We start from the raw sequence: 27,809 nt of genomic DNA on the forward strand, positions 1-27,809 counted from the left end.
CTCAGAGAACCAATCATCAATCACATCATAGATTAATCAACCCCGTCGTGATCAGACAGGCTGTTAGATTGAAAAATTTGAATATAAATTCAAATCTTGGGTGTCCACGGTAGACTTGAGGTTAAAAATAGTGGAGTAGATTACATGTTCAACAAGCAAATTTGTTGACTCATTGATGGATTCCTTATTTTAAACATGTAAAAAACAGGAAACAAAACAAACAGGTTGAAAACCTTCCCTTTGGTTAAAACCCTGCTTATTTTTCTTAACTTCCTGTTCTTCCTCCCTGTTCATCAAACCCTTCATCTCTTCACTTCACTCTGCCGCTGTCTCTCTGCCTCTCTCTCTCTCTCTGCCTGTCTTTCTCTCTGCCCTGTCTCTCTCTCTGTCTCTCTCTCTCTCACCCTGCCTGTCTCTCTGTTCTGTCTCTCTCTACCTGCTCTGCCTCTCTCCCTCTCTGTCTCTCTCTCTCTCTCTCTCTGTCTCTCTGTTCTGTCTCTCTCTCTCTCTCTGTCTCTCTGTTCTGTCTCTCTCTCTCTCTCTCTGTCTCTCTCACTCTCTCTCTCTACCTCTTTCTCTCTCTCTCTGCCTGTCTCTCTCACTCTCTCTCTCTACCTCTTTCTCTCTCTCTCTGCCTGTCTCTCTCTCTTCAGCATTTCTATCCTCACACTTCTCTTCAACAACCGGTTTTGTGGCACCAGTGAGGAGTCGCAATCCGTGTTTTACACAGAACCAGCAAATCAAAACCACCATGCATTAAAGTAAACTTTAATTCTCTCTGTGTTCTCAGATCACTCGGTTGTCTGCGTAACCAGCCAGAAATCATCGCTCGGGCCGTAGATTGTGACTCTTCTAAACATTCCAATATCTTGGTCCTGCCGAACACCCCGACCGGTGTGAACTTATCGAATAGTTGCTGAAAACTTTCAATGGGATCAGACCACGCCGTGCTGTTCTACTTCCTGTCTCTTCTTTTCCTATGTTTAACACTTTGGTGTTTACCAAACGTTTAGCACAAACAATAACTGCAAACAAAACAGCAAAACAAACAGCAACACATGTCCTCTACAAACCTAAACAACCTCCCAGCATCATGACTTTCTTCTTTATTTACCCCCTTTTCTTTTAACGTGAAAGAGAGAGTCAGAGTCGTGAGGTGTGACCTGCAGAATCACACCCACCCAGTTTTCAAAAAGTTTCACCAGTAGAAACTTCCACACGCGACGCCACCCACAGTTGCAACAGTGCAGGTCAGCCCGTTAGGGAAATCATCAACCCTTCTGTTACATGCACCAGGCCCGCCCTGGTGAAGAGGCTATATTAAGATACCCCCCAAGCTCTGCGGTGCGTCAATCTCGGATCGGATCCAATCCGAGTGAAAACAAAGTCGCTTCAGGGACTCAGCCCTTCCACGCCAGTGGCCCCCAGGGCCGTCCAGACTCCAAGTCTAGAAACTCTTCCTAAGCTCTCTCAGCCACAGTTCCAAGTTAGAATTAAATTATTATTACAACCCAATTGTTACTAATCATTAGCAATTGATTGAGAAGAATCAATCAAAAATTTAGGGACATCTTTGGCTCTTTATGTTTAGAAATTTGCTTTTACAATTCCAATCAACTATGAAATAGTTCTTTTATCTAGTCAAACATCCCCACAGGTAAGGCATTACTTCCTGAGTTAAATATTTAACAGAGGAAACATTTGCACTTACCTCGTTTATGTTGTATTTAGATCCCGGACGAGCCCCCAAACTGTTGTGGAATTTTTGGTGAATCAGAGCCAAAGATGACGAGTCAAGGTGTTGACGCTGCACAAGGAGGATTTATTGAGGATTGCAGAGGAAGCACACACAAATCAGCTGATTGAGAGCAAGGCTGTTGCTCCGAGGAGAATCCAACCCAACTCTGGCATGACTTCCGGCCATGCCAGGTCATATAGCTAGATCTCACGAGACTAGCAGACGCTGTTTCCAAGTGACTTCAGACAAAACAGAGCGGCCTTCACACTGTGTTCCTGAGAACTTTGAAAACAAAGCATTATTCCACATCACCAATGATTAGTGTTTCTCATTCTTAAAAAATATCAATAGTTAACTTTGTTCCAGCCTGCTTTTATCTTAATGCCTAGTTGATGTAGGGAACGCTGTTGAGAACCCGGATCCTCTAATGTAACAGAAATGCTAATCATTGAAGAGGGGTTATTAATTTGTTAAATTCGTATTACTTTTCCTGGGTTTGTTGTTTGCACTAAATGGATGTTTAACTGTGGATCTGAAATTTGATCTGGGCATTCAAAACTCCTCTGAGCTGCTGACAACAGGACAGAACAGAAATGCTCTTTGACTACTGAAGCTCATGCTAATCACTGACTGTACTGCTTGAAGGACTCCTCGAATATCGCGACCTGATCGTTAGAATAACGTAAATAAAACAATCTAAAGCACAAACTTGTCTTAATAACTACAGTTACAGATTGGTAACTCACCCAGAGCCGTTGTCTCCTCACGAGTCCTCTTCGGCTTGATTCCGCTGCAGGGCCTCCCAGACTCTTCCCTACTTTTCTTTCACATTATTTCTCGTTGTTTGTAACATTTTATGACTCTCTTCTTATAACGAAAAACGACGAAACAGCAAAAAGAAACATGACAGCCTCTGTGTCCTGCGTTCAGCACGTTGACGTCCACTGAGCCGCGGCCTGTTTACCTCTGATTTCCCCGCCCACTGACGGGTTTCCATGGAGACAAACAAGGTCTGAGAAGACACAATCAGAGGAGTGCGTGTTTGAACAGGAAGTCCGTGTTTGAAAAACAACTCGGAGGAGAAAAAGACAAAGTCAACAGCAAAAAAGACAAAAGTGTTCCTTAAAAAAATAAACACGAAGGAGAAAAAGTGAAACATGAAGGAGAAAAATACAAACGCGAAGGAGAAAAAAACAAACGCTAAGGAGAGAAAGTGAAACACAGAGGAAAAAAATAACATATGTCCCCTAGGGGGCTCCGTACATTACGGACCCCCCCCCCCCCCCCCCCCCCCCCCCAAAAAACGCTTTAAATCCGTTTTTTACTTTCACTTTCATCAGTCGCCTGTTCTCAGTGAGAAAAAATAAATAAATAAAGGAAACCAAACGTGATAAATTCAGATCAAATGTGAAACAGAGAATCAAATCGATCCCATCCGTCCAGTTTGAAGGTTTTAATGAATCCAAAAGCTCTAAAGTCTGGAGACGCAGTGAAACAGTGGCCCAGTTTACATGGGTGTTTTTTTCAATCCGATTGTAAACAATCGTATTAAACGGAGTGTATACATGTACAGCATACAAAGCGATCCACGATGAATCCTCGTTTACAAGGACCCTGGGTGAAGCGGATTATACAGCGTCCTGTGACATGCGCACAAAGTCTCACGAGGAACTTGTAGGTCTTTAGCTCCGCAGCAGCAGTCCTCAGCGCCGAGCAGAGAGTTTTTATCTGCTGATATCTGCTCAAATAATGTCCCAAAAGTCCATGATATGCTGCTGAAGGAGCGGCTGCTCCCCTGGCCGCAGCACCGCTGCGCCGAGCGGCACGCCGAGTTGTGAGCTCTGCTCCGCGTGTCGATGTTTCGAATTAACTGGTGCCCGTGTTAACTTGTGACCAATACATGATTGAAAAATGTAGTCGTTCTGGCGAACGTCGGTTATCGACAGTTACAGTGAGTGTATACGTTTAAAGTAATTTGTTAGTCTTACTTTAACAACTGCTGTAATCAGCCTGTGTTTACACAGACCTCCGCCGTCATTCGTTAACACGGGAACCAGTTAATCCATAACACCAGCCGGCAATCGCTTGTATTCTGCTATAGAGCTCTTTATACAACTCGCTATTGCGCGATTTGGTTCAATCTCGCCTCTCCAATGTTTTTTCTGTCGGGGTTTTTTACTAAAAAAGTGTTTTTCAACCACCGTGGCGTTCTCTGCTGGTTTTTTGACTGTGCTGCGTCCTGTTTACAGGCACGTCACGCATGCGCAGAACAAACACTCCCCCAGTTCAATCCGCTCTGCTGTCAGGCTCGTTTATAAGGGACACGGAGCGGATTGTCGATCGGCGTAGACCACCTCATACAATCGGCTCCAAATTACAATCCGCTCCGAGTGAAGCGGATCCACTCGGTCGTTTACATGACACATTTTACAATCCGCTCCACGTACAATCCGCTTATACGTGGTCCATGTAAACGTGCCTATTGAGGCTGATTAAAACTCACTGGTTCTTCCTCATGGCGGAGCAGAGATCCCTGGAGACACAGAGCAGGTTTCACAGCGAGATGATGCAGTCAGAACGGAGGTTTATAGCAGAATAATAAGAGCGCAACTAGACAGCGCCCTTCTCTCCACAGAGAGCAGGGAATGTTTTGGGTGGAGACTCAGTTCTGCTGGACTGCGTCCAGAGCAGGTTGCCAAGTCTGACATGAAGTCAGCCTCACAGCTCAAAACTGACTCACTAAACCATGTTTAATGTCCAGCAGTGCTGCTCCCAACACAGTGGATTCTAATGTTAAAACACCTTGATCATTCAGTGAGCATCATTTAACCCTTTGGAGACTCCAGCAAGGGTTTGGAGGTGAAACTGATCACATTTTAAACTGATTTTAAGACACATAAGTTTAAAACAGCCGCAAAGTTGAGTAAAAATGATCTCTTGAGGTCTTTATCTAGCATTCAGTTAAATCATCTCCTCCTCGTGAACAGACGGTACTAATCTCCTGCAAAGAAAGTGTTTCCATCAGAAAAGTGTTTGATTTACTGATAATGGTCACTTTCTTTTTAAATGGGGCACAAGAAACAGCTGAAAGTGATTACTTGCCCCACGTTTAAAAATATATTCAAACACATACCAACCAATAATGAGAAATCGTGATAGAATTTTTCATTCATTTTCTGCTGCTTTATCCCTTTCGGGGTCGCGGGTGGCTGGAGCCGATCCCAGCTGCTGTGGGCGAAGGCGGGGTACACCCTGGACAGTTCGCCAGTGTGTCGCAGGGCTGACATATATAGACAAACAACCATTCACACCTAGGGGCAATTTTAGGGTGATCAATTAACCTGACATGCATGTTTTTGGACCGTGGGAGGAAGCCGGAGTACCCGGAGGGAACCCACGCACACACGGGGAGAACATGCAAACTCCACACAGAAAGGCCCCAAGCCCCGGCCGGTATTTGAACCCAGGACCTTCTTGCTGTGAGGCAAGAGCACTAACCACTGCGCCACCGTGAGGACTGATAGAATTTTAAAATGAAAAAAATATGTTTCATGAAATATTCAAAAAATGTTTCAGAAAATATAAAGTTAGACAGGATTTATTACAGCAGCTGAAAGATTCTCTGGAAAGTAATGAAATGTTTTCATCTCTTCCCGCCGATGCACACTAGCAGGCCTCCGTCAGTCGGTGTCGACTGTGGATGATTGCGCTCTAGTCGGATGCTGTGTTGGGACCACGGCTGGAACAGCTTCGGTTGTGACTGGTGAGGCCGATGCGGGAGCGACACACTCTGCCACAGCGGATGCAGGTGTGAGCGGTCGCCGGGTTGTCTCCAGGAGTGCGCGCCTTCCGTCTGGCTCTCTTGTCCTCTGCCAGGCTCTGGATCTTCTTTTCGCCCATCTTCAGCTGCCTCTTGAGTCCACTGCGCCGTCAGTCAGCTGCTGTGGTCTCCCAGCTCTCAGTGTTGATGTCCAGAGCTTTCATGTCGCGCTTTCACACCTACAAATACTTGGGTGTGCACCTTGACCACAAACTGGACTGGTCAGAGCAGCTCGGGCCCTGTATAAGAAAGGTCAGAGCAGGCTGTTTTTCCTGAGGAGACTTAAATCCTTTGACGTGTGTGGTGACATGCTGTACATTTTCTACCAGTCTGTTGTTGCAAGTGCTGTTCTCTTTGGGGTTGTCTGTTGGGGCGGCAGTATGACAAAAAGAGACAGCAATCGGCTGGACAGACTGATCAGGGGGTGTGTGTCTGTGATGGGGAGGAAGGTGGACTCTGTTGAAGCAGTCTTGAAGAGGAGGATGGGGGCTCTAATGCAGAGTATCTTGAGGAACTCCAAACATCCACTGCACGACACAGTTGCAGCTCAAAAAAGTGACCGGAGTAACAGGCTGCTGTCATTGCGCTGCAGAACTGAGCGCTTCAAGAGGTCGTTCATCCCCTCAGCAATCAGGCTGTATAACAGATGTGCCTGAGCCAAACTAAGTACAATCCGAGCACTTGTATTTATTGTACTGTTGTTGTTTATTGAATGATTTATTGAATGATGCATGTGAATGATCTGTGTGCTGCTGGACACCGGAATTTCTCCCTTGGGAGATTAATAAAGTTTTTATCTATCTATCTATCTATCTATCTATCTATCTATCTATCTATCTATCTTACAGATGTCCTTGTAGCGCAGCTTGGGACGGCCAACGGGTCTTCTGCCAGACGCTTGCTCACCGTCCAAGACGTCTTTAGGGATTTGGCCATCTTCCTTCTGGCAAACGTGGCCGAGGCGGCGCAGCCTTGGCTGTCTGAGCCACGTGTACATTGTGGCGAGGTCACCGCGTGTCATCCACACTGCTCAGTGCTGATTGAGGGCACGTCCTCCCCCTCCCCTCTCCACCCGCCTCCCCCATCCAGACGGTATGAAGGCAGAACAAAACTCCTATAATAAAATAATATACTGATCTCCTCTGAGACCACAGGAGCAACGCCAGCAGGAGCTTTGCCTTCAGGTGAGACGCTCAAGTTGGAGAGGTTTCCAGGTGGAGGCCTGATAAAGTGACCCCACCCTCCACCCTCCACCCTGTGCCCCCCTCACACATCCGTCTCTCCCCTGAAATACCGTCTTGGACCGGCCTGAAGCCAAACACGGTCATTCAGAGGAAATGTGAAAGATAAAGCATGAAATCAGTCCATCCGTCCAGTCTGAATGTGAGAGACTCTAAACTGTGAGCCGCAGAGACACCGAGGCTCAGGAAAACTCACTGGCCCTCATTTATCAATCCATCTTTCAAATGGGTGTATATCTGAGCGGTGAGCTCATCGTACGACGCGGCTCGCACGGCATTACAGAAACTTCCGTACCTCGCCGATCTCAGCGTTTGAGTGATCGGGTGTTGATAAATGCTGCGGCTGAATTTGATCGTCATTAACATGTTACGCCCTGAAATATTCATAGTTCCCAAGCCGCGCCCAGTGAGGTCAAACACGGAAAAGGAGCGATTTTGGCGAAAAAAGAAACTTTTGGGAGCTGGAAATGGATCCTCTAAGGTCTGAGGTGGAGAGAAATCAGGAGGAGCTCTTTGGAAGAATAAAAAACTGAAATTAAAGGAGAAAAGAAAAAGGCAGTCTGGAGGACGCTGTTCACGGCAGCTGTGAGCAGCGTCACCTGGACGAACGGGCACCGGCTGAGGTCTGAGCAGATTATAGATCCGATAATTTAACCCTTATATTACAAATAATGTAGCCGACTCATGTTGTACAGCTCAGAGTTTTATTGTTTTGTTTTATGATGTCTCAGAGTCAGACCGCGGTCCGGTCTCCTCCTTCACACAGCGGGGACGGTCCCACCGAGACACACCTCGGACCGAATGGGACACAGCACAGGACTGAACAGGACCCGGGACTCAGTCCACCGAGGGCGGCGCGTGCCCCCCGCTGCTGGTGCTGCTTCAATTAAAGACAATTTATAGTTTTCATAGTTTTTCATAAAATGTGTGATTAAACGTCTGTCTGTATTTAACCTCCCTTTAGTTCATATGTTATTTTCTAGGCTGCTGCATCACTGATTAAATAAATCATTTTCTATACTTTAGAGTTTATTTACATTTCAGTAGCAGTTCTTCAGGTCCTGTCTCCTCCGTCCAGACCCAGTGCGGCTCTGCTGGTTCCCACATCCTCTTGTGGCGCCAGCGCATCAAAGTACACTGTAAAAAAAATTCCACAGAATTTACGGTAAAATACTGGCAGCTGTAGTTGCCAGAAATTCCCCGTAAAAATTACCGTAACCATGTAGATGACTTTACGGTATAGTGACTGTAAATTTTGCAGTATAAAACTGTTATTTGTTTACAATAATCTCCTGTCAAAATTACAGTCTATCTCAGTAGTAAACACAAGAAAAAATTAATTAAATTAATATTTGTTCATTTCCCAAGCTATGTAGCTTCACGTACACACTCACTGGATCTCACACACAGAAATTAATAAGCCAGCAGTATACACACACATTGAGTAATTATGGATAAAATATGTTATAACCTTGATTTACAAGGAACCAAACGTGGCCTGGAGTCCTGGTGTTAATGAAGCTTACTTAGTGAGACTCCTCAACAAACAATTTAGATGTTTCATTTTTAAAAATACATTTTGCCACACATCTCAACAACTCTGAGAACATTCTACACATATTTTGTTTTTTTATTTTTTATATGATATTCAATTGTATTTTTCATTTAATATTTTAGTTTCGTCATTGCTAAATGTAAGGTGCTACAGAATGCAGTCACCACCAGGGGGAGCTGCAGCCCCAGCAGCACCCTCCTGAATGTGTCATTGTGTCTGAAATGACAGAATTCCAAAGGACTGACAAATCAAAGCAGCTCGCTGTTTGTATCAGGCGGAGCAGTGGAAGAGCGTTTCCTGTCACTTTCAGAGGTGAAATCATTTGATGCCCAGTCTGCTATGAATGAGCTGCGGCAGCAGATCCAAAACGATCTGGAACCGGAGGACTCCTCAAGCTCCTTCAGAAAGAGACCGCAGACCTGCAACCAGCAGAGTGTGACACTCTTCAGGTCAAACACACAGATGCATCTGCCACTGAGCTATATGAGAAAACAACAGCATAAGCCACACACACCCCACAGAAACAGGAAAATGGAGGCAACTGCAGGTTCACATGGAATCGAACTCAGACACATTGAAAGGAGAGCTCCTTTTCCCTTGTGCTGACAGGATGGGTGGAGAGCCTGAGCAAAAGATTTTGTAGTGTGGATTCATTCAGTCCTCAATGTGAGAACTTCTTGAGTGAATCACACCTGAATGAACCTACAGTGACCTGAAACAGAGGCTGGATCTTCATCTGGAGACAAGTCTTCTGTGCACAGCCTCCTGGATTCAGACCTGTTTCCCTCTGAAGGAGTCATCCAGGTTGTCCTGACAGCGCAGGGCAGGAGACGCTCATGTGAACGGTCCTTCAGCATCGGCTGCGTCAAACGAAGGGTCAGAAAAGACTCGATAGTCGTGTCGACTGAAGGAGACGAGCTCCAGCATCTGAGTCACAACAGAGTGACGGACTGACCGAAAGACAGACAGCATTCTGTGACGCTTCCTTCCACCTCGTAATCAGGAAGGAAGATAATAGCATCACAGTAGGCATGTGTGATGGATGGAATGAGGAAGAGAGTGAAAATCCAGATGTTTTCAGAGGTGAAGAAAATAGTTTTTTTTTACATTTTTGAAATTGAAATTTTTTTGTTTTGTTGTCAGTCAGTGACATACATAAGAAAAAAATAAACTTTCACTATTAACAAAATCACTGTATGCATAAGATACACTGACCAACAGGATTAGGAAGAACAGACAGCTTATATTAATGCCTAACCTTCTCTTCTATCTATAATCTTTACGCTACCACATAGAAGAAATTACAAAGAAACAAAGAAAGAAAAACAACCCACAAAAAAAAGCACAAAAATAATCATTAACAATTGCGACTCTCAAAAACAGATTTGCAAAACAACCTTTTTTTTTAAAAAAAAAAGGAGTTACACATTTTGAAATCAATGGTTGCATCATTGCAAAGTTCACCTCCAGCATAAGAAACATCTGTTTTTAACACCTTTGTTAGCTTTGGGCAGAACAAACATGGAAGCACCACACAGGTCATACTGCATTCTGCTTCCATTTTTTTTTCTTAGAAATTGAAATATCAAACCAAATAATTCATTTTCTCAGTCTGGTAAAACTAATCGGTTGGTTTACTTAAACAACCCCAATTCTTAATTTGACACAATATGGGCTCTTTAAACAAAGAAAGTTCAATTTCTTCTTTTTCACTGATGGCTATTGTGCCTGATCGCACACACTCAAGCTCCAGCTCCCAGACGGGAGAATGAGACGGGGCAATGGTGTGTATGGGGCACCGGTATCCAAGTCAACTGAAAGTTAGAGATATGAATTCAGAATCTCTCAAGATGAGACAAGTCAGAGAAGACAACCTCATCCGAGGCTGCTGCAGGAGTTGTCTGATTCTTAAACAGCACAGCATCACATATAGAGGAACCCTGGTTCGATGCTGGACTCTTGACACTGCACCACTGACACGAAGCAGATCTTCTGGTGGTTCCTCTTTTACTCACTGCTGGATGAAGCTCTGCTCTCACTAGATCTTCAGGACACACAGCACTGACTCTGCTGTTGCCTCCAGCTGCAGAGAGAAGAGAGGAGATGATCAGAGTCTCTGTGAAGCAGTGAGGACTTCAGTCCTGTTCAGAGCAGCAGTCAGCAGCTCAGAGCTCATGAAGGACCACCACTGTCACACCAACACAACAAGCCTGTGGCTCCTCTGATTGGCTGACTGTGTGTCCTCTGCTGTCCAATCCTGAAGCTGCTCAGCGTTCTCCTCTCACAGCCTCACTGAGAGTCAAACACTGGATCTTTGTTCTCACACTGACTGTGTTTAGTCCAAACCTGCTGAAAGCAGCATGGACTCACTCCAACCATCTACTGACCTCAGAGTCTGCAGGCTGCAGTCTGGACTCTGCTGGAGATCAACCAGCTGCTGCACATCTGGAGCCTGCAGCTGGTTGGAACGTAGGTCGAGCTCCTTCAGGTGGGAGGGGTTGGAATTCAGAGCTGAGGCCAGAGAAGAACAGCTGATCTTTGACAAACTGCAGCTCAACAACCTGAATAAAGAGAGAAAGCAGCAGAATCAATGAGGAGGAACCAATCAGATGTGTTGATGGAGAAATGAGCAGCTCCACATTACTGAGTCCTGATCAATGAGCTGTTCTGTTGTTGTGGATCTTCATCACACACATCATCCACATGTCAGCACAACATTCACACACCTCCTCATGTCCACACACACCAGTCAGCTGCTGCTGAGCTCAGTCCACTCTCTCACTGCAGGATCAGAGTCTCAGATCACAGCTGCTGACAAACATTTCTCCTTCTACAACAGGAACAGACAGTCAACTGACCTCAGAGTCTCCAGTTGACAGTTTGGACTCTCCAGTCCAGCACACAGAATCTTCACTGATGAATCATCCAGGGTGTTGTGACTCAGGTCCAGATGTTTCAGATGGGAGGGGTCAGACTTCAGAGCTGAGGAGATCACTTCACACTCAGGGGCAGAGAGGCAACAGCCATAAAGTCTGTATTGAGACCCAGAGAGGACAGGACATAAAGACAAAGGACACTTTGTTGGACTGTTTGATGTCAAAATTGCCCCACTTCACTGTGCTGCATGTTTTTTGGTCCTGTTCCTGCAGAGCATGAAATTACTTTTTTCATCAGATGTAAATACTTTGGATCTAATATTTGGTTTTGGACTGTTTCATCACTGTGTATTGCTGGTTTTAGATCATTCCTTGATTTTATTTGACACTGGAATTCCCAGGACATCTGTTTCCAGTACAGAGATTAAAATGACAAGGTCATCTCGATATATTAGCCCCAGTGCCTTCCATCTAAGACTGCCTGATGTGTTGAATATGGTTTTTATGTAGGTTTCTCAAGTGATTTTCTCACGAAAGGCTTCAGCAGTGCACTTCAAGGTCTGCTTGATTCAGTGGGCCCAGTAAAAAAAAAAATTGAGCGCATTCAAATAAGAGCCATGCTTCCTCATGAAATGAAGGCTCATTAACCTTGAGAAAGAGCTGCAGAAAACTGGAGCATCAGTGGCATCATTCCATTCTTGATGTTTACAGTCAGGGCATGGAAGGACAGTCTGACAACCTATCAGTCATCAGTGTCCACTGCAAAGGCAGCATATTATTCTAAACAATTATGACTAAAAAGTACAATTATCAACCCTGTCTCCACAAAATTGCATTCAGAGACAACTTGACTGCATTCTCAAATACGTTTCTGAGGAGAACATATTCTGCCCTTCATTATGTTCATCTTCAACAGATTTTTTTTTTCTTGCTTTTCCTCGACCATGCTGGTGTATAAAAATGATCCTGTATATTCTTCTGGGACGTATTATATTCTTCTAAAAAGACATTATCTTTTATGTAAATTCTTTACTCTTTTTTGTCACATTTGTGGGTCCCATGCAGTCCTTTTCAACTTATTCTTGCCGTTAATTTAAATATGCACACACACCTCTGACATTGTGTATTTGGGCTGTTTTGGAGCTAATATTTACCTCATGATGTATTTCTCATAAACCAGTTTTTTTGAAGCAGCTCTGACATGATCTGCCACCAGAGATGACAGCTGGTGCTTCTCTGATGCTGTGCTGTGCATCTTGATCACCATGGAATCCAAGACGTGGTTCTTTAACTTTCGTGGAGACAGGGTTGACAATTGTAGACTTATTTGACACAGTTTCTAGACTCATCCAACAATACCAAGTTAGCAGTTTTGACATGTCTGCACATGATTTTGTCATATTTTAATTAGTATGATTATAATTATATCCTTTATTTAACCAGATAAAGCCTCGTTGAGATACAAAATCTTTTTTACAAGAGCAACCTGGCATGGCAGCAGCCAACCATAATAACAAAGCTGATGATATGGGAATTAAATTTCCTCAGGCCTTGACCAACAAAATTGACGCGGTTCAACCACGAAATTTTAGCTTATTTTCCTCTCCATGGTGTTGTGGGCTTCTTGCAGTTTGAGCTTGTGGGCTCTATTTTAGTACACCAGCGTAGCATAATGCACCTGCTCTGCGCCCCGGTTGGTGGTGAGCCACCGGAGGTGAGGCCCACGTCGCCCCTTTGGGCTGAACCCGGCCGGACCCCGTGGGCTAAGGCCTGGCCACCAGGCGCTCGCTTGTGAGCCCCAACCCCAGGCCTGGCTCCAGGGTGGGGCCCCGGCTGCGCCATACCGGGTGACGTAACGACCTTTGTTGTCTTTCTTTTTATAAGGTCTTTCAAACTGCTCTCAGTGTGGCCTGTCACCCAGGACCTGTTTGTCATGGGGGACCCTACCAGGGGGCGTAAAGCCCCCCAACAACATAGCTCCTGGGATCATGCGGGCTCTCAAACTCCCCCACCTCGTTAAGGTGGCAGGTCTAGAGGGAACATTGCGTGGTGGTCGGGGACAGTGCCTCTGGATTGGCAGACCTGGGTGGTGGTCCCCCTGTTTAAAATGAGGGACCAGAGGGTGTGCTCCAACTATAGGGGGATCACACTCCTCAGCCTCCCTGGGAAAGAGCAGGATTCGACCGAAAGTCGAACCTCGGATCCAGGAGGAACAATGCAGTTTTCATCCTGGTTGTGGAACACTGGACAAGCTCTATACCCTCCATAGGGTGCTCGAGGGCTCGTGGGAGTTTGCCCAACCAGTCCACGTGTTTTGTGGATTTGGAGAAGGCATTCAACCGCGTCCCTTGTGGTGTCTTGTAGGGGGTGCTTCGGGAATATGGAGTCCAGAGCCCCTTGTTAAGGGCCGTCTGTCTCCGTTGGGCCTTTTCCACCAAACCTGTTCCCGGGCTGAACCGGGGCCTGAGGCCAACCTGGTTCAAATCCAGGGCCTGAAAAACCCCGCTTTGGTTTTCCACCACATTGCAGCCACAGAGGGGGAGGTCGAGGCGGAGGTGGAGCGGCGTCATCGCGCCACTGCAGAACGTCAGTACGTCACCATGTATGGTGCCGCCCAGCCAGAGTGTGTTCGGAGATCACCTGTTGCCGTAAATCCGCCCCCAGGGCCAGGCTTGGTCGATGAGTGGCAGGGGCCTGATTGGGGCCTGATCTGATCCAGGAAGAAAGTGGTGTCCCAAAAGCCCCGGTTTTTTTGAGCTGGAGCTGGAGCAGCAGTTCAATTTTGGGCGCCAGCCCCAATTTCGCCCGGGAACCAGTTTGGTGGAAAAGGCCCCTGTGTGACTGAAGCAGGAGTCTGGTCCGCATTGCTGGCAGTAAGGTGGACCTGTTCCCGATGCATGTTGGACTCCGGCAGGGCTGCCCTTTGTCACCGGTTCTGTTCACAGGATTTCATCACTGTTTTTTGCAGATGATGTTGTCCTGTTGGCTTCATCGAACCCAGACCTACAGCATGCACCCTGGCAGTTCGCAGCCGAGTGTGAAGTGACAGGGATGAGGATCAGCATCTCCAACTCCGAGGCCATGGTTCTCAACCGGAAGAAGGTGATTTGCCCTCTTCAGGTCAGCGGAGAGACTCTGGCCCAAGTGGAGGAGTTTAAGTATCTTGGGGTCTTGTTCACAAGTGGGGGACGGATGGAGCGCGAGATTGACAGGCGGATCGGTGCAGCGGCTGCAGTGATGCAGTCATTGTATCGGTCCGTTGTGGTGAAAAAGGAGCGGAGCCGAAAGGCGAAGCTCTCAATTTACTGGTCAATCTACGTCCCCACCCTCACCTATGGTCATGAGCTTTGGGTCATGACTGAAAGGACAAGATCCCGAATACAAGCGGTTGAAATCCAGATAAGCGGGAGAAAATGGATGGATGGATGGACAACAAATTAGAACAAATGCGATTCCCCCAGCTTGTTCACACAATCAGTGTGCAACCAGCAACTTTGGCACAGGGACTTGGCGGGAAGAAAAGACGCAGTGATTTATGGATGTACTTTAATCATAATCCAGAAGAAAATAAAACAGAATACCGAGTAGTGGGAGACGAAGGAATCTAATCCAACTGTTTGTTCTTACTGTGAAACTGCAATAGGAGCCCACCAATGATTGGTGAAGATTAAAAAAAAAAAAAAAAAAATTCCCAAGTACCTAATAAATCTTGACTTTTTCTTTTTCTTTTTTCTTTTGAAAAATAATTCAGGTTTTGCCTTATTTTGAATAAATGTATTTTGTTTAAAATTTGTATAGAGAAAATTCAAGTAAGAAATACAAAGTATGTCAAAGTCAAGTTGTTTGTAAATTCACTTTTGAAGACTTCAAAGTGTTTCATGCCATCAAGTCTATCCAAGGAATTAATTTTGTTTATTTCAGTTTTAATGGTATTATTTTCCTCATAACCATCTTAATATTGGTTTTATTGCTACTCCAAAAGTAATAACGGGCAGTTACTTTCACCAATTCAAATCAGTAACATAGAAACATAACAGACCAGTTTTAATAAAGATCTCAGCCTTTATATCAGTCTGGACATTATAAAAATAGCCAGAAAGTATCAGCAAAACTCCCTTTAGTCCTCTCATTCTGTCTGGCAGAGCTCATATGAGCAGCTCACTGCATTACTGAGGTTGTAAAGTATCAAAGTACTCTAGTTTATTAATTAATGTTCGAAGGCATCAAAGTGTTTTGTTGTTGTTGTGCTATTTAAGAATATTTGATGCTGTTTGGTTTACAATTCCTGTCTGTCTTTTTCCTCATGTATTGTTTGTCTTTGTTTTAATGACTAAAACTGGACTAAAACCCTTTTGGTTTTCGTCGACTAAAACTAGACTAAAACTATCATGAGTAGAAATGACAAAAATGTGACTAAAACTAATAAGCATTTTGTCCAAAAGACTACGACTAAAACTAAATCAAAATTTGCTGCCAAAAACAACAGTGGCTAAAGTACAACGAATCACAGACATGAACTAGTTACCTCTCTCTGTGCGCCAATCACTCACAGTGCAGATCCACAGTGGAGCTGGGGAGCAACTGTTTGGAAATGAACCAACTGCTGGTTCTGCGTGTCATCCAAATCAGTATCCTTCAAAATAATTCCTAAGGCATTTTTTTGTGTAATGATTACATTATAGTTTGCCAAAAAAAAAGTCTTTGTCGTCTGCAGGTGGTCCACACTGCAGTAGCTCATGTTCTGACAGGAGCAAGTAGATATAAACATACTCGTCCAGTGTTGGCCTCTCTCCACTGGCTACCTATTCATGCCAGAGCAGACTTTATTGCCCCATTGTATCTGACAGATTTGGTGTAAGAGTATGTCTCCATTCATGTTCTGCACTCCAGGGCGACTGGGCTTCTGAGGGTTCAAAAGGTCAGACAGAAGACGGCTGGGGAACGGGCTTTCTCTTTCTGTACACCAACACTGTGAAACAGGCTATCGGTTGAAATCAGGCAGGCACCATCGATGCATTTATGACAAAGCTGAAGACCCACTTGTTCACAGTTACATATGATTCTTAAATTGTTTGTTTCATTGATGTATTTTGAGCGAGAATTGAGTTAGTATATTTAATTCCTGTTTTCATTCTCATGTACAGCACTTTTACTGACAGCGTATTCCAAAAATAATACGATTGTCATATTATTATCATCATCATCATCATCATTATTCTTACAGAGGAACCACAGAACCTACTTTCTACAAACTTCACTGAGGTATTGAATTGATCAGGACATGTGGACTCACCTAAACTTCCTGCAGTTCCTCACAGCTGGGATCAGTCTCCTTCGTCCCTCCTCTGATGTGTTGTACTTCTCCAGGTCCAACTCCTCCAGGACCTGGTCTGACATCTGCAGCATGTAGGCCAGAGCTGAGCAGTGGATCTCAGAGAGTTTCCTCTCTGATCTGCTCTCTGACTTCAGGAACTCTTGGATCTCCTGATGAACTGAGAGGTCCTTCATCTCCGTCAGACAGTGGAAGAGGTTGATGCTTCTGTCAGGAGACATTGTATCACTGTTGATCTCCTTCAGGTTCTGGATGACTCTCTGGATGGTTTCTGGACTGATCTCTGTCCGACCCAGCAGACCTTCTAAGAGTCTCTGGTTGGATTTCAGAGAGAGGCCATGAAGGAAGCGGACAAACAGGTCCAGGTGGCCATTCTGACTTCTGAGGGATTTCTCCAAGACTTTCTGAAGGAAGATGTCCAGAGATGTGAAAGCATAATCCTTTACAATGAAGGTCTTCAGCTCGTCTGTCTTCCCGCTGGTGAAACAGTGGAACATGAACACTGCAGCCAGAAACTCCTGAACACTCAGATGGACGAAGCTGTAGACGGCTTTCTGGAAGATCTCAGACTCTCTTTTGAAGATCTGAGTACAGATTCCAGAGTACAGCGAGGCCTCAGTCACATCCAGACCACACTGCTCCAGGTCTTCTTGGGAGAACACCATGTTTCCTTTCTCCAGATGTTCCAAGGCCATCCTGCCCAGCTTCAGAAGAAGCTCCCTGTCAGCCTCCGTCAGCTCCTGTGGACCCATTTCAGGTCCTTCATGGTACTTGAGCTTCTTCCTGTGTGTCTGAACCAGCACAAAGTGGGAGTACATGTCAGTCAGGGTCTGGGGCAGCTCTCCTCTCTGCTCTGTGTTCAACATGTGCTCCAGAACTGTAGCAGTGATCCAGCAGAAGACTGGGATTCCACACATGATGTGGAGGCTCCTGGAGGTCTGGATGTGGGAGATGATTCTGCTGCTCAGCTCCTCATCACTCAGCCTCCTCCTGAAGTACTCCTCCTTCTGGGCGTCAGTGAAGCCTCGCACTTCTGTCAGTCTGTCCACACATGTTCGAGGGATCTGATGGACCGCCGCCGGTCGGGAAGTGATCCAGACCCGAGCCGAGGGCAGCAGATCCCCCCGGATGAGGTTAGTGAGCAGCAGGCTGACTGAAGAATGCTGGGAGACGTCAAGCAGCCGCCGTCTGCTGCTGAAGTCCAGAGAAAGTCTGCTTTCATCCAGGCCGTCCAAGATGAAGAGCAGCTTGCAGACAGCCAGGTCCTCTGCCGTCAGCTTCTGGAGCGTGGGATGGAAAACAGCCAGCAGCGAGAGGAGACTGTACGGCCGCTCTCCCAGCAGGTTCAGCTCCCTGAAGGAGAGCACCACCAGCACACTGACATCCTGGTTCTCCAGGCCCTCGGCCCAGTCCAGACTGAACTTGTGCACCGAGAAGGTTTTTCCGCTGCCGGCCACGCCGCTGGTCAGAACCACTCGGATGTGTCTGAGCTGCTGGGCCGAGGCTTTGAAGATGTCCTGAACCCTGATGGCAGTGTGATGGAGGCTCTCCTTCCTGGAAGCTGTCTCCAGCTGCTTCAGCTCAGGTTCCCTCTGAAGCTCCTCACTGAGTCCCTCTGTGATGTGGAGCTCAGTGTAGATCCTGTTGAGGAGGCTTCCTCCTCCTGCTTCATCACTTCCTTCAGTCACACGTTCACATCTCCTCTTCAGACTCTTCTTATGTTCTTCTAGAAGCTGCTGCAGACCAACACCTGCTCAAAGACAACAACAACAATCAGACTGCACACAAACAACCAGCTTTCATGACTCTACAACACAACAAGTCCAGTGAAGACAAACCAGTCCCTCAGAGACACATGTCCACTCTTACTTGGTGTAGCGACGCTTCTGGATCTTTCTGGCTGCTCCTCACAGACTGAAGATCCAGCTTCAACTCTCACACTGTTTCAGGACATTAGAGCTGCAATTTAAGGTCATCAAAACATATTTCACTGTGGTTTTGAGGAAACAAAGAGTCTCTTACTGTGAGTCTGAAGGTCCAGGTTCACCACTGAAGTCTGGTAGGCTAGGCCAGACAGTCTTCAGAAACAACTTGCTGTGTCCTGAAGACTCTGCTGTGTGTCTGAGCAGTTTATATCGACACACACACACACACACACACAGATTCAGGGATTTGACTTCAACAGACTTTATCATTTTGGGCTCTCTGCTGTTGTTCTACATTTGGTAAAGACTGCTCGTGATAGTCTGGTTAATTTCCTGGTGTCAGTTCATGTGTGTCAGTGCTGTAACTATCCCCCAACCCCAATAGTCAGCTGAGCTCCACTTCATTACAGTGGGTTTGAATCAGAAATTGTACATTTAATAGTTTCTAGCGATGTGCTCAGGCTATTTTGTATTTTTTCTAGTGCTGTCAGTTTTAATCGCATTGATCGCAATTAATCGTGATTAATTCATGGAGAGCTGTCAACAGTTAACTTTTTTAAAGTTGAGAATAATCGCAATGAATAATCTAATCCTCATAAATCAGTCCCAATGTCAGGAAAAAGACTATTATCCTCTAGTTCTTTTCTTTGACCCAATTGGCAGACCTCAATGGATTAATCGTGATTAAAACTGACTGCACTACATTTTTTCCCCATATTTAGATTAAAATCACAAAGTATCTATCATCACACGCTGAATTTTGAACTCTTTAATGAGCAGAGTCTTGCCAAAACAATGATCTGCAGTGGAAATGATGAAATGAAAGGAAAACCAATATTTCTTACTTTGGGTCCGAAAGTCCAGGTTCATCACTGAAGTCTGGTCGGTTAAATTTGGGGGACCCGTCAGTCTTCGTCGATGCCCTGAGTGAAATCAGATGATTCAGAAACTGTGAACAATTTTAATGGTTTATTAAGTTAATTATAAACTTAGTAGTTGGGAAGAGATGAACCATGAAAAAGGTCAAAGGTCAGACCCACACAGCCCAATGAGGAGTTAGACAGGAGGTCAGAGTGTTGTGTTGCTCATTGACAGATCAGGGAGGTTCTAACAGTTTACACATATTCATCAGACTCTGAGACAAACATGTCCAACCTGTAGAGGAACGCTGAGAGAACTTCCAGACATGACAGCAAACATTTCAACTGACTCTTTACTTTGAGGGAAACAAGAAGAAAGAACAGCAGCTGACGTCTCTGACCTGTCCTCACACTCTGATCCGTCCGCTTTATCCACATCAGACATCTTCAGTCAGCTGAGGAAGAAAAAACAGCAGCAAGGATCAGGACACACACACACACACACACACACACACACACACACACACACACACACACACACACACACACACACACACACACACACGCCCAGTCTTGTATTTCTATCCTTGTGGGGACCGTCCATTGACTCCCATTCATGTCTAGCCCCTAACCCTGACCCTTACCCTAACCCTAACCCAGACCACAACAAAGCCTAACCCTAAAGAAATGTTTTTGCACTTTTACTTTTTTCAGTAACAACAACATGGTCAAGAAAACACTGTTTCTCCTCATTGGGACCAGAAAAAGGTCCCCACAAGGCACGTCGTTCCACGTTTTGCTATCCTTGTGGGGACATTTGGCCCCGACAAGGATAGAAATACAAGAACACACACACACACACACACACACACACACACACACACACACACACACACACACACACACACACACACACACACACACACACTCTCTGGCTCTGCCACTAACTTTGTCCGGGTGCTGGAAAAGGACAAACCAGTTACTACTGGTGTTTGGTTATTGGTTAGTATGAAGATCATACACTACAGGCAAACGAAACAATACAGAGCCAAAAAGAAAGAAAGTGGAAGAATAAAACTTTTTTAATTTTTTTTTTTTTTTTTTTTTTTTAACTTTCACTTTCATCACGAGTCCTCAGTTCTCAGTGAGAAAATATAAAGCAAACCAAACATGATACTTCTGGGCATATTTTCACAATAAAGCATCAAATCAACCCGTCCGTCCAGTTTCAAGGTTTAAATGACACTTAAAGTTAAAGTTAAATTTTCCTGACACAGAGAGACAACTGAGGCTCATTAAAACTCACTTTTGTCCTCTAAACCAGTCAGGATTTAACAGAGATCCCTGGAGACACAGAGCAGATTCCACACTGATACTATGTAGTAACGGTGGTTTTAGCTCAGAAGAACAAGATAAAATATATATACCTGTAAAAGTAAGGGCGCAACACACGGAAGAAGCAGGATTCCACGAATGAACCAGGAAATGTTTTATGGGAGGAGCACCTTGTTCAAAGTCCAGCAGTGCTGCTCCCAACACAATGGATTATAATCTTAAAAAGACACCGTGATCATTCAGCGAGCCATCACTTAACCCTTTACACTGACTCCAACAAGGGTTTTATTGTGAAATTTACCAAAATTGAAATGCATTTCAATACTCATGAGCAGGGCAGCATTAAGGCAGCACAATGGCCCCGAGGCTGGACTCTCTCTGAACCTAAAACTGCATCTTAACTGAAGACAAAAGGAGTAAAGTCTGACAAAGGATAAAAATAGAAAAGTGTGACATTAAAGGGCAAGTCCGGTTTTTTTACATCTGGACCTTATTTCTAGGTGTGTGCATGCTCATATACTCACTCAGACAAACATGGTGCAGCTCGGAGTCCTTCAGAAGTTATTTAGATCCAACCGATGTAGCCGCACTTAGCGGGGGCCACGGCAATGGAGCTTCAGCGCGGGACATAATCTCTGTAAAATCGCTCATTTCGGCTGTATTTCTTCATCCATCGCCAGTGTTATCATAAAGTCAGCTCGTCTACCGTCTTCAGGTGAGTCAGCTGACAGTTTTCGCTAACTTAGCCGCAATTAGCTCAGATGGGAACGTAGCGGAGCTCCTCTCCCCAGCAGAGAGGCACTTTGTGTCGGCCTCGGCGTCTGACTTCCAGGGGCCGAGTTGGAAAATGGCCCTCAGCTGCTCCACGGAGGCTCCGGACACCGGCGAAGACGCACGGCTCGTGCGCGGTCGCTGAATGTCTCTCCTCCTCGGGAGGAAGCGTATCTCCACTCCCCGGCGGATGCGCGCTCCACGCCGGCTGCGGGACGCACGACGGCCCGCTGCGCCGCAGTCGGAGCTCTCTCCTCAGCGGGAGAATCCAGATCTCCGCCGTCCGGCGGATGCATGCTCCAAGCCAGGCCGCCGCCAGCCGCAGGACACCGCCGGAGGCCCCCCTTCTGACTGAAAGGCAACTTGAAGGCTGATGAAGGAAAAAATACAGCCGAAATGAGCAACTTTGCAGAGATTATGTCCCGCACTGAAGCTCCCTTGCCGTGGCCCCCGCTAAGTGCGGCTACTGTTACGACCCCCTGGTCCGTGTTTTCCCTTCTGCTTTCCCCTCTGCTCTCCTCTCTGCTCACCAGGTTTGCATCCCTCAGGGCATGCAAATCAGAGTGTGCCACAGCTCGTCCCTGAGTGGACCACCAGAGGTCTCCAGCTCCGCCCTTCCATCCTGCCATTGGTGCCTCGCCTCACCAATTAGGAGCCAGCAGGGATAAAAGGCCGGGAGCTGCGTGTGGACAGGGGCTCATTGTTTGCAGATGATGGAGCTCTCTGGAAAAGGGGACGGAATGTTCAGTTCACAGTTAAAAGTTTGCAAAAAGCTATTGACACTGTTGAAGTATGGGCTGGGAAGTGGGGATTTAGGGTCTCAGTGGAAAAAACTAAGGTGGTGTTCTTCTCATTTAAGAAAGTTGATGAAAATTTTAAGTTTAAAATGTATGGCCGAGAGCTGGAGAGAGTAAACTGTATGAGATTTCTAGGGATGCAGTTTGATTCTAAACTTACAGCCATATTGAAAAGGTGGTGGGGAAATGTAAAAAAGTTATTAATATAATCAGGTGCTTGTGCAGCAAGGAATGGGGAGCAAATGTGACTTCAATGAAAAGGTTATATGACGGATTAATAAGGTCTGTTATTGATTATGGGTGTCTGGCGTATGGATCTGCAGCGAAGTCTGAGCTAAAGAAGCTAGAGGTTATTCAGGGTACTGCGCTTAGACTTTGTTCAGGGGCAATAAGATCTTCCCCAGTATGTGCGCTTCAGGTAGAAGTTGGTGAAATGCCTTTAGAGCTGAGGCGATTACAACTGTCATTGTTATATTATGTTCATTTGAAAGGACATAAAGAAGACCACCCAACAAAAAGTGTCCTCACACCAACATGGAGTCAGGAAAAGAGTAAAAGAGAGTCCTTTGGCGTCAGTGTGCAAAGGAAAGCACAGGAAGCTGGGGTTGGAAATATTGATTTTAGCCCATCAATAGTCCTTCCTCCGCACCCACCATGGCTGCTACCAGTTCCAGAAGTTGATATAACTTTACATGAAAAGATGAAGACTTATAAAGGAAACAGCGGTCAGTTGGCCTTGATGTATGTCGATAATTATTATGGATACGTACAAATCTTTACTGATGGGTCAAAGCAGCCAGACACAGGGAGGGTGTCAGTAGCATATGTGATCCCTGAATTTAATATTAAGTTTTCTGCAAGAGTTACGGATCAGTTATCAGTGTTCTCAGCGGAGCTTATAGCCATTATAATGGCATTACAATGGGTGGATGAAATTAGACCATTAAGAATTATAATATGCTCAGATTCACTCTCGGCACTAGAGAATCTCAAATCAGGTAATGCAAGTGAAAGGTACGATCTTGTATGTGAAATTCTGGTTCTGCTACAGAGCATCCAAAATGCAGGGTCACATGTTAAATTTGTTTGGGTACCAGCTCATGTCGGTCTGCCTGGAAATGAACAAGTGGATAAAGTAGCTAAACGGGCTTTAAATTTAAGAGATATTTCTGTTCAGTGTAATATTGCAAAATCAGAGGCCAAGTCAATAATAAGGAACAAAGTTAAAGCACTGTGGCAAGTGAAATGGAACATGGGTGATAAGGGGAGAGACCTCTACAGTATTAGTCCTCAGGTTGGATCAGGTCACCAAGGTAGTAGATGCCGGAAGGAAGAGGTTATGCTTTCACGGATTCGAATAGGGCACACAGGTTTAAATAAAACGTTACATTTATTAGGAAAACATAATACTGGGAAATGTGACGCTTGTAATGTATATGAAACAGTTGAACATGTATTAATCAGTTGTGCAAAATATAATGATGAGCGACTCCTTACCAAAAGGAAAATTGAGGACTCTGGAGAGGTTTTTACTCTGAGAAACATTTTGGCAAAAACATCAGATCACAAAGCTATAAAGTATTTGCTACAGTTCTTAAAAAATACAGGACTTGACAAGAGAATATAATTTTTTTTTTTTTTTAAGCTTGTATGCTGCACCCCTTTTCAAAGATGTAAGCTGTAATGGCAATCGTTCACTATTAATTTGGAGGGTGGCGGTAGTGCGCTAGTCAGTCCGCATCCGCCGTTAAACCCAAAAGAAGAAGAAGAAGAAGTGGACAGGGGCAGACACCTGAGAGGAATCACCTGTGTTAGAGCTGTGTGTGTGTGGATACTGTGTTTAGTCTCTGACTGGTAATCTCCAGTTTGGGGGGGGTGCTGTCCAGTGTAATTTGGTGGGCATTTTGCTGTTTGGGTATGCTTTTCCTGTTATGCTTTGTTCTTGTCTTGAGGAGTAGAAGAGTGAGCGCTCGGTTAATTTAGTGTTTGGAGTTTCCTGGTACTTTAGTTGTTTTGTTTTGACAGCACCCATTGCACCCTTGGTTTGTGCCACTTACTTTAAGGACACGAATAAATGTTTTGTTTCTTTATTCATGTTGCGTCCCTTTTCCCTGCAAGCCGGGTCGTAACAGCTACATCGTTTGGATCTAAATAACTTCTGAAGGACTCCGAGCTGCACCATGTTTGTCTGAGTGAGTATATGAGCATGCACACACCTAGAAATAAGGTCCAGGTGTCAAAAAACCGGAGTTGCCCTTTAATGTCACACTTTTCTATTTTTATCCTTTGTCAGACTGTCCTCCTTTTGTCTTCAGGAGAGAGAGAGAGAGAGAGAGAGAGAGAGAGAGAGAGAGAGAGAGAGAGACTTTTATTTCCACAGTGATCCAGTGTGTGTCAGACTCTTAAAGACAATTTATACTTTCAAATTAAAAAATGTGCAAAATGAAGTTCATTGTTTTCCAAACAGCACAGAATGTCCTCAAAACACCAGACCTCTTTAAAAGTGTTTAAATCATTGTTTTGTTTAAAAAACCGGTATTCGAGCCAGAGTCTGGATTTGACATTGACCTGCCACACCTCTCTGACGTCCGGTCCTTCTCTGCCCTCAACCTTGTTCCTTCTGCTGACATAAATCGCCATCTTGGCTTCTCCTGAGATAAAATTGAGGAGCTGGCACTGGTTTTTTTCTTTTTGTCTGTAGCCAGCTCCCATGATAAAAGTTCTCTCAGTAAAAGCAACACTAAAAAGACTAAAAACCGCCGTTAAAAGAGTGAAGAAGCCTGTGAGCCTCTTACACTCAGTAAAAACGTGATAAATAGTCTCTCTATGATGGCAGAAGGGGCATGTGTTTAAAACAGCAGGGTTGAGGACAGAGATAAAAGCATTGGAGGCGATGGCACCGTGTAAAATCCTCCACTGGAGGTCTCCAGTCCGTTTTCTCAAGGGGGGCTGGTATAAAATCCTCCACTGTGGGCCGGGTCCAGGTCCAGCCTGTCCCAGTCTCTGTGACCACACAGTGGGGGGCCTGTTGCTCAGTCCACCCTTGTGGATGCTCTTCACACAGTTCCTGTAAAAAAATCTTCTTGTCTGCTTTGTGTAAGGATAGTCTTTCAGGCTGTGTGGTCTTCAGGAGGGGGCCGGACAGATCCCCCAGCTCCAGCCTCAGCAGGACCTCGGGGAAGGGGTCGTCAGCAGTGGACCAGAGTTCTCCTTGACTGTATCTCCTCAGCAGGCTCCTGTCTCTGGGCGTCAGTGCACTCCTCCACTTCTCCAGGAGCCCCTGGGACACCCGGATGGACTGCATCCCCAGCAGCGAGCCCAGAGCCTGGGCGTCGTTCAGGTCCGGCCCCACAGCATCCACAAGCTGACCCACGGTGAGGGTCCCAGACTGGATCAGCCTTCCGGTCAGGCCGGGGGTCGAGGCTCCGCTGATGTCCAGTCTGGATCCGTGGATCAGGGGTTCTTTCAACAGCCAGTGCAGAGAGTCGGCTTTCAGGCACCTTCTGCGTGAAAACAAGGCCCAGCATTTAAATAAACTCTGGTAAAATGGAGGCAGCCCCTTGAGATTTAGAAATTTGGGATCAGTCAAAAACAGAGCATTATCCAACCCCAACTTATTGGCACGCCTCAGGATGCAGCTGGCCACGCCTCTCCACACCAGATCCGCCGGTCCTGTGAGGTACCTCTGCAGGAACTGGAGTCTAAAAGTGGCGGTCCGGCTGGCCAAGTGGACCAGGCCCTGGCCCTGGCCCCCCTCCTCTCTGTCTAAAAACAGCACCCCCTGTGGCACCCAGTGCAGACCATCCCAGAAGAAATCTATCATTTTCTTTTGAATTTGAGCCAGGAGACCTGGAGGAGGGTCTGCACTGGTGAGCCGATGCCACAGCTGGGATGCAACCAGGTTATTTAAAACCAAGACTCTGCCCCGAAGTGACATTTTTGGGAGGAGCCACCTCCACTTGGAGAGCTTAGCCTCCACCTTTTCCATGACAGTCTCCCAGTTCTTCTGAACAAAATGTTCCTTTCCAACGTAAATGCCCAGATATTTGAGGCCTTCCCTCCTCCATGTTAAATTTTGGGGAAGAACTGGGAGACCGCCATGCCACCTGCCAACAGCAAGGGCCTCGCTCTTCCCCCAGTTGACCCTTGCTGCGGATGCCACATTAAAATCTTTAATAATATTAACTAAAATATCTACGTCCCCTTGATTCCGTATAAAAACAATAAGATCGTCTGCATAGGCCGATAAAATCATGCTTTCACTAAAACCCGGTAAAAACAGACCCTGCAGACTGGAATGTAGCTCAGAGAGGAGGGGCTCCAGGGAGAGCGCATAGAGCATCCCAGACAGAGCACAGCCCTGCCTGACACCTCTACACACCCTAAAAGGAGCACACAGACTGCCGTTGATCTTCAGCACACTCTCAATGTCCCTGTACAGCACCTGGATCTTAGCTATGAAACCAGCGCTGAACCCAAAACTTTCCATGACCCTCCAAAGGAAGCTGTGTTCAACTCGGTCAAAAGCCTTTTCCTGGTCTACTGAAATCAGACCAGCATCTAGGTCCAAAGAACTAGAGACTTCCAAAACGTCCCAAATCAGGTGGACGTTGTCCACCATGGACCTGCCGGGGACACAGTAGGTCTGATCCCGGTGGATGACCTGCTCCATAGCCCTCCCCAGCCTGGAGGCCAAGACCTTGGACAGGAGTTTGTAATCCACACAGAGCAAGGACACGGGGTGCCAGTTCTTGATGTCCTGCAGGTTCCCCTTCTTGGGGAGCAGAGTGAGGACTGCTCTCCTGCAGGACACTGGCAAGGAACCAGAGGCCACCTCCTAAAAACATTAAAATGATGCTTAAGACAATAAATACGATCCAGCCTGGCTGAGGAGACCCTGCTCTCTCTACAGTGGGACCAGGCTTACTGCCGACAGTCAGGATGCATCCTTCTCCAAACGTCCACAATGCCCTGAGAGTGGACCAGCTGCTTCAAGACGTGCTGAGAGGCTGGATGAGGCTCTGCATGGTTGCGATCTAAAGTCGCGTCTTCCGTGCAGTTAAAATCCCCCCCCACAAAGAAATAGTCCTCCGACCCACACCCACTTACCACCTCAGTCAGTTTGAGGAAAAACTGCTTCCTCTCTGCACCGGCTGTTGGAGCATAACTGTTAATAAATACAAGTTTAAAATGGTGGAACTGAGCTTTGACTAAAAGCAGCCTCCCCTGTACACAATGCTGGACCTCCAGGGAGTCGGGGTTAAAAGCCCTGGAGAAGAGGAGGCCCACTCCTCCACTGAGAGGAGTAAGTGGCTTAAGATGGCCTCCCCCCTCCATTCCCTCCTCCATTCAGCCTCAATGTTAAAATCACTTTGAGTTTCCTTAAGGAACAGGACGTCGATCTTCTTAAGTGTGGCTGTCTCATAGACTGACTGTCTTTTCCTCAGATCTCTGGCTCCGTTTATGTTTAAAACACCCAGCTTAAAAACATCCATGATAAATGAGATGTCTAAAACCAGGATAAGAACAAATTAATTAATTAAAAACCACCTGGCTGCC

General features: G+C 45.9%; 1 protein-coding gene and 1 long non-coding RNA gene across 3 annotated transcripts in view; both read right to left on the minus strand.

The window, feature by feature from the left end:
- LOC115382558 (ribonuclease inhibitor-like) overlaps positions 1-17,059 on the minus strand; it is a 350,185-nt gene extending 333,126 nt beyond the window's left edge. The window contains exons 1-5 of the mRNA XM_030084339.1: positions 17,009-17,059; positions 16,524-16,615; positions 11,213-11,386; positions 10,742-10,915; positions 10,396-10,437 (exon numbers count right to left, since the gene is read on the minus strand). Of these exons, the coding sequence (XP_029940199.1) occupies positions 10,401-10,437; positions 10,742-10,915; positions 11,213-11,386; positions 16,524-16,615; positions 17,009-17,059 (528 nt within the window). The 3' untranslated portion in view covers positions 10,396-10,400. The remainder of the gene's footprint in view (positions 1-10,395; positions 10,438-10,741; positions 10,916-11,212; positions 11,387-16,523; positions 16,616-17,008) is intronic.
- Positions 17,060-18,436: 1,377 nt separating this feature from the next.
- On the minus strand, positions 18,437-21,278 carry LOC115381806 (uncharacterized). 2 transcript variants are annotated; one of them, XR_003930456.1, is made up of 5 exons: positions 20,775-21,278; positions 19,749-19,802; positions 19,333-19,410; positions 18,585-18,683; positions 18,437-18,502 (listed from the first exon to the last, which is right to left on the minus strand). It is a non-coding gene; the product is annotated as an uncharacterized LOC115381806 (long non-coding RNA). The 2 variants fall into 2 exon arrangements; XR_003930455.1 differs by having other exon boundaries at positions 20,654-21,278.
- Positions 21,279-27,809: the final 6,531 nt, after the last annotated feature.

This window comes from Salarias fasciatus, chromosome 3, assembly GCF_902148845.1.
Source record: "Salarias fasciatus chromosome 3, fSalaFa1.1, whole genome shotgun sequence".
Classification (NCBI taxonomy): domain Eukaryota; kingdom Metazoa; phylum Chordata; class Actinopteri; order Blenniiformes; family Blenniidae; genus Salarias; species Salarias fasciatus.